The 6,000-nt window shown below is 37.9% G+C and overlaps 1 protein-coding gene across 10 annotated transcripts in view; it reads left to right on the forward strand.

The window, feature by feature from the left end:
• Window positions 1-5,752, forward strand: part of LOC5571938 (transient receptor potential cation channel subfamily A member 1) — a 123,436-nt gene extending 117,684 nt beyond the window's left edge. For all 10 annotated transcript variants that reach the window (XM_021842755.1, XM_021842757.1, XM_021842756.1 and 7 more), the window contains 5 exons: window positions 3,557-3,673; window positions 3,857-4,028; window positions 4,106-4,384; window positions 4,445-4,575; window positions 5,367-5,752. In XM_021842755.1, coding sequence (XP_021698447.1) covers window positions 3,557-3,673; window positions 3,857-4,028; window positions 4,106-4,384; window positions 4,445-4,575; window positions 5,367-5,540 — 873 coding nt within the window. In that variant the 3' untranslated portion in view covers window positions 5,541-5,752. The remainder of the gene's footprint in view (window positions 1-3,556; window positions 3,674-3,856; window positions 4,029-4,105; window positions 4,385-4,444; window positions 4,576-5,366) is intronic.
• Window positions 5,753-6,000: the final 248 nt, after the last annotated feature.

Consider the following 6,000-nt stretch of genomic DNA (forward strand, 5'->3'; position numbering starts at 1 on the left):
CAGCGGAACAAGTTTTTGTAGCGAGCACCAAAACACCGCTATTTACTTGAATTGAGGTCGTTGAATCTATTACCGTTTACAAGAATGTCATAGCGCATCTGGTTTTTGAGACATTGACTGTTAAAAATGCATTACTTGTCGATGAGACGGGGTTGGTGGTCTGATGGCTACCGCTTCTGCTTCATATGCAGAAGGTCATGGGTTCAATCCCAGGCCCGTCCCTTTCCTCGTACTTTGTAGTTGTATATCCCTCACTTGCTTCTATCTTCCATTCTAAATATATCACACTCAAACTATTCGTTCATAGCAAACGCTAGAACCAGAGACGGACAAGAAACCGTTTCCCTAACGCTTCGTACTTCCACGCGCACGCCTTCTTACATAGGCAGTCTGCTAACCACAAAAGCAAACCTCTCTGCCATGCCTTTCCCCCAATCCATACACTCCCGCATGAACTGGCGTGGATGCAGTGGAATATACGGTCTACGTGGGAGCCAGTTCAATGCATCATCAATTCCTCCCCCTTCCCCTCATTGGTCTGCATTCTGACGTGGCAGGTGCCATTGTTGCCTAAAAATAGAAGATCACCAGCACTTATACACTGAGGATGCCTGTTAGTCCCAAGCAGTCATTCGGTTGGTTCCTTGTGTAAGTGCAGCTGATTTGGCGATACTGGAGTGCATCCACGGGCGGCCAATCAAGCTCAAGCTCAACCTCATTGACTGTTAAAAATGCATTACTTGTCGATTTCACTGCGGAACACGTTTTTGTCTCAAGCATCAAAATACAGCTATTTACTTAGTTAAAGGTTGCTGAAACCATTGTCGTTTTCAAAAATATCATAGCGCTGTTGGCTGTTAAAAAGGCAAAATTTGACTATTTCAGCCAACTTGTATGCAAGTTTACAAGCTTGTATGGGATTTTTTTGATTAATTTGCCACAGAATTCAATATTTATGAGTAAAACAACACTTTTCAACAAATTCCATAAGACTTTTGATGCTTAAAAGTTGTTTTTTGATGGTTTAGAAAATTATTGTATTTTGTCATATAAAAGAAACAAAGAATTTTCTGTGGAAACTGCCGGCATGTTGAAAAAATCGATTTAATCTTAATTTTATCGTTAAATTTCAACCAAATTATATCTGAAATGAAAGTTTAAGTCCTGTTTTGCATGCTTGGTGGAACCAGTGTTTTATACAACTTTGACGACCTGTAGCCAAAAATTGTGAAGTGCTGGAACATTTCTGAAATCGGCATCAGATTCAGCAACCTCCAATCTACTAGAGACACATAATTTGATCCTTGAGACACGCAAAAATGTCATTATTGTTACGCTGTGTTTTAGTCAACTTGCATGTAAGTTTACCAGTTTGTATACTGATTTATGTCCTTGATTTACTACAGAAATCAGTTTTTAGGTGCTGAAGAATAGGAAACAACGAAGAGTATCTAATGTTTGATCCGTTGAATCTGTTGCATGCTTCTGTTGAGCGAGCGGCGAAAAAAAGTTTAATGTCCGGTTTGCGTATTGCGGTTACTATAAGAGTATCGGTTATCTATGTTTCTCCTCACGTATTAATTTCAAATTATATCCTCATCGTTTGGGGCCTTCCTTAGCCGAGTGGTTAGAGTCCACGACTACAAAACAAATCCATGATGAAGCTGTCTGGATTCGATTTCCGGCCGGACCAGGATCTTATCGTAATGAAAGTTTCCTTGACTTCCCAGGGCATAAAGTATGATCGTACCTACAATGAATGCGAAAATGCAAAACTTTGACAATGGAAGCTCTCAGTTAATAAATGTGAAAAGTGTTCATTCACTAAGCTGAAAAGTAGGCTCTGTCCCAATGAGAACGTAATGCCAAGAAGAAGAAGATCCTCAAGGTAAACGGCCTTACGAATCTCTTAAACAATACTTTCGCATACCCAAACTCCAAGTGTTTTCTTGTGGAAGTGCAGAGGACTCCTCGGCTTCCATAAAGCAATCAACACATTAACATTTCCATCCATCCCCAAATTAACCTGCATTCGGACGCAATCGGCGCCGTTATTGTTTGTTATAATAATGAGAGCACCAGATTCTATGTAGCGTCACATCAAAATTTGATATTATTAAGTATTTCGCTGACTCGGATACCAACACACGATACTAGCCCTCAAGTTCCATAAGGTTAGCGTAGAACATGGGACAATTTGGCGTAGGCAGTATACCGTAAGGACGCCATTTACCGCTCATGCTCCATTCACCGCATGTCTGAACAAATTTTCGCTTTAAAAGTTATTAGCATGCATTGGTATAACAAGAAGGGTTGTATCAAAATGAAATTTATATGATTTTATCCTAAACATTTTTTCTAAAAAATAATTTTAGGCTGTTTAAGGCAATAAATATGTTTTACAATTATTTTACTATGGCAGAGCAAAAATGTTTCTTAGCTGCTAAATATGTTGTCGTACTATAGCACAAAGATAACAACCATCTAATGAAAGTAAATTGATTCCAACTAGTGCTGTGTTTAGGGCCTCATACTTAGGATCTTAGGATGAGCGGCGAATGGCGCCCTAAACCTGTGTCATTGGCATACACGTCATTCGGTACCATTATACATTTTTCACATTTCATTTTTTTTTTTTTCTACAAAAACAAATGGTTTATCTTGCGTCTAGCGCAAAAAGTTATGAAAAATATCAAACGACTGATTTTTGACAGAATTTAACATGTTGAAATGCTGTTAAATGAGCGGTGAATGGCGTCTTTACGGCAAAAACTATGACAAATTGAATTAATGACTAGGTTTTCCCATAGTAAATTCGCAGCTTTAGGGGCATATAGTGTAACTTTTTCATCTAAATTAGTTCAAATTTTGGAACTCTGTGCAACATAAACGTCTTTTCGAACCACCTGGCCTCCTAATATATAGTTCGAAAATCACTTATAAATCTTGGGAAAAAATATAAATCAAAAGCTTTTTCTATCTAATCGATTGCTACATAACCTCTCTGTAATTAGTAGGCATGGAAAGTGAAGCACAGAGAATAAGTTTTGGATGAAAATATATCAATCAACACACCTATGAATATTTTTATTTTTCTCGTGACTCAAAAATAAATGGAGTTAACATTGCATCACAAAACAATATTTGGAATGATGTTCCTATTCAGGTGATTAAGGAGAGTTTTGAGAGATTACATTTGATAAGCTCAAAAGTTTGAGCTATTACAGCAAAAGGTAATAGTAATGGATCACCCTGTGATCCATCGTTTAAGCATAGGGGAGCCAATATTTCAAAATGTGCATCACTCTAGTGTGTACTTTCTGTAATTTGATTCCATCGTTCAGTGTAGAAAAAGTAAAAAGCCATTAGAAATCGTTGCTAATCGGAGCAATATGAACATCAATTCTTCGAAATGCTAATTAGAAAATCTCAACACCCAGACTTTGATGATAAGCTTGCTATCTTATGTGCGTGGGCGGTGATGCAGCTAATTAATAATTATCCAGCGACTGCTTGATTAAAATTCGTTTTTTTCTTTATCTGTTCATTTCAATAGGTTGGAATATATGTGGTAATGTTTCTGGAGATTCTTCAGACACTTATTAAAGTGCTGACTGTGTTTTCAATTCTGATCATTGCTTTCGGCTTAGCATTTTACATCTTGTTATCAAAGGTAAGTCCTTAGCTACAACAGCAACGAAAATTCTTAAAATAAGAGTGGTTCAGATGGTATTAATTTGTTATGCAAAAGAGTATCAAATTGCATTCAACATTTTCTTGGAATCTAAACTTATCATGATTAATTAAGAGCATTTTGTTTTCCTACATTCTTCTCGTTGGACCCACGTGCTTACAGGTCTCAAGGATGATTGACACACAAGTAAACCACTTATCGTTTTCGTCCATACCGATGTCGTTGCTTAGGACGTTTTCCATGATGCTCGGCGAGATGGATATTCTTGGAACATACGTGCAGCCATACTACCAGAACCATCTCCTGTATCCGATACCATCGTTTGCCATTCTCTGTAAGAGCACCGCGAGTTATCAGTTTACGTTACATTATTTATAATTCCTGAAACGTTTGTTTCGTTTAACGGTTTAGGTCTCTTCATGATACTGATGCCAATCCTGTTAATGAATCTGCTTATCGGTTTGGCGGTCGGTGATATCGAATCGGTTCGACGGAATGCTCAATTAAAGCGATTAGCCATGCAAGTGGTTTTGCACACTGAACTGGAGCGCAAATTACCGCAAATGTGGCTGGAAATGGTGGACAAAATGGAACTGATTGAATATCCTAACGAGAAAAAATGTAAGCTGGGATTCCTGGACTCGGTGCTGCGTAAATGGTTCTGTAACCCTTTCACCGATGATTACAAAGGTGCGTTTAATGTTATATTGATCTATGAATTTTGAGTAATGACGTTATTATTACTCGCAGGAGGTATTGATTTCGTACTGGACAACAATGAGGATTATGTCGTTACAGAATTGGAAAAACAAAAACGAAAACTACGAGAAATCAGCTCTGCTTTAGACAACCAACATCAACTGCTTCGTTTGATCGTTCAGGTAATTATTGTTCAATAGCTCTTGAACTAATATAACAAGGCGGAACAATATATGATGTTCCCATAGTTGCCGTGCACGCTATTGGTATGTTCAGCTTATTTGTCTTACTACCTATACAGAATATGAATGTAGAAGGATTGATATCAATGGTGAGTTAGGTAAAATTTTCATCTGTATGTCTACATAGTTCGGTTATCGAATTATACCAATGGTCTCCAAACTATGACCCACGCTAAAGGCTTTGTGCAACCTTTGAACTGATTTTGGATATTAATGACGAATGCGGACCTCCGGCTTTTTCAGCATCGTTTTTTCATAAGGGCATATCTGCATTCATCGTTGCTCTCTTTGTGTTATTGCAGAAAACTGATCCTCTTTTCGTAACATATTTTCGTGTTGTAGGATGAAGAATTCTTAGCTTAGCATTCACAAGAATTTTAAAATTCAACTCGTTTGAAGATGGCATTTGAGAATGACGAACAACAATCCCGCAAAAAATGAATTCGTCCGGTACAAGACGAAGAAGGGCGCAACAAGCTGGGTGGTCTGATCAAATGAAGCAGGATTTTTGAAGTGAAACAATCGAGAAATTGGAAGCAAGCAGTCATTGACTGAGTTAATTGGCGTAACATTGTGTCACAGATCATGTCTTGCAGGACGTTCTGAGTGTTATGTCTGTTAAGATTATACAAGAATTATACTTTTAGATCTATAACCGTTGCCAGTGATCTCAATACATATATGACTATCTAAGCTTATGCTATATTTATTCAATTTAATTTTACTTCCAGAAAATGGAAATCAAAACGGAAGCAGATGACGTGGACGAAGGTGTTGCCACCAGCGATGTCAAAGGTGTCGGTGCCCTGCGGGGACCTAATGGAACTACATCGCGTTGGTCTTCGCCGAGAATTCGCAAAAAGCTTCGCGCCGCCATGAGTTTTAACAAGTCGATTAGCAAGTAGGTAAACGAAATCAGCAGGACAACGAATTTTGCACCCAATCTGTAAAACCATGAGAGTCAGCGGATTTGATGTTGTAAAAGCAGCAAGCAGTTAAATTTAAGATAACACACTAGGATTAATGACCATTTGGAATTATCATTTGCATCAATTTAATAAAGATGGCTCCCATGGCTGTTGGGTATGTTGGAAATTCAGGGAAACTATTTTGCTGAGAGAAAATAGAATATATTCTATACACAAGCAAAACCGTCGCATCGTGGAACAGATAAACGCGGCATTTTGTATTATTTATCTTGAAGTGCAACAGGGCTTAACTAAATGTGTTTATCTGTGCCTGAAAATTCGTGGCACTTAAACGTTTGAAAAACATCGATTCAAGGAAGAGTGAAACGTCAAACATGGTTGTGTTGTATTCTCACATAAATATACAAATATTTCATATTTTCACAATGCCATGTTT

This window comes from Aedes aegypti, chromosome 2 (assembly GCF_002204515.2).
Source record: "Aedes aegypti strain LVP_AGWG chromosome 2, AaegL5.0 Primary Assembly, whole genome shotgun sequence".
Classification (NCBI taxonomy): domain Eukaryota; kingdom Metazoa; phylum Arthropoda; class Insecta; order Diptera; family Culicidae; genus Aedes; species Aedes aegypti.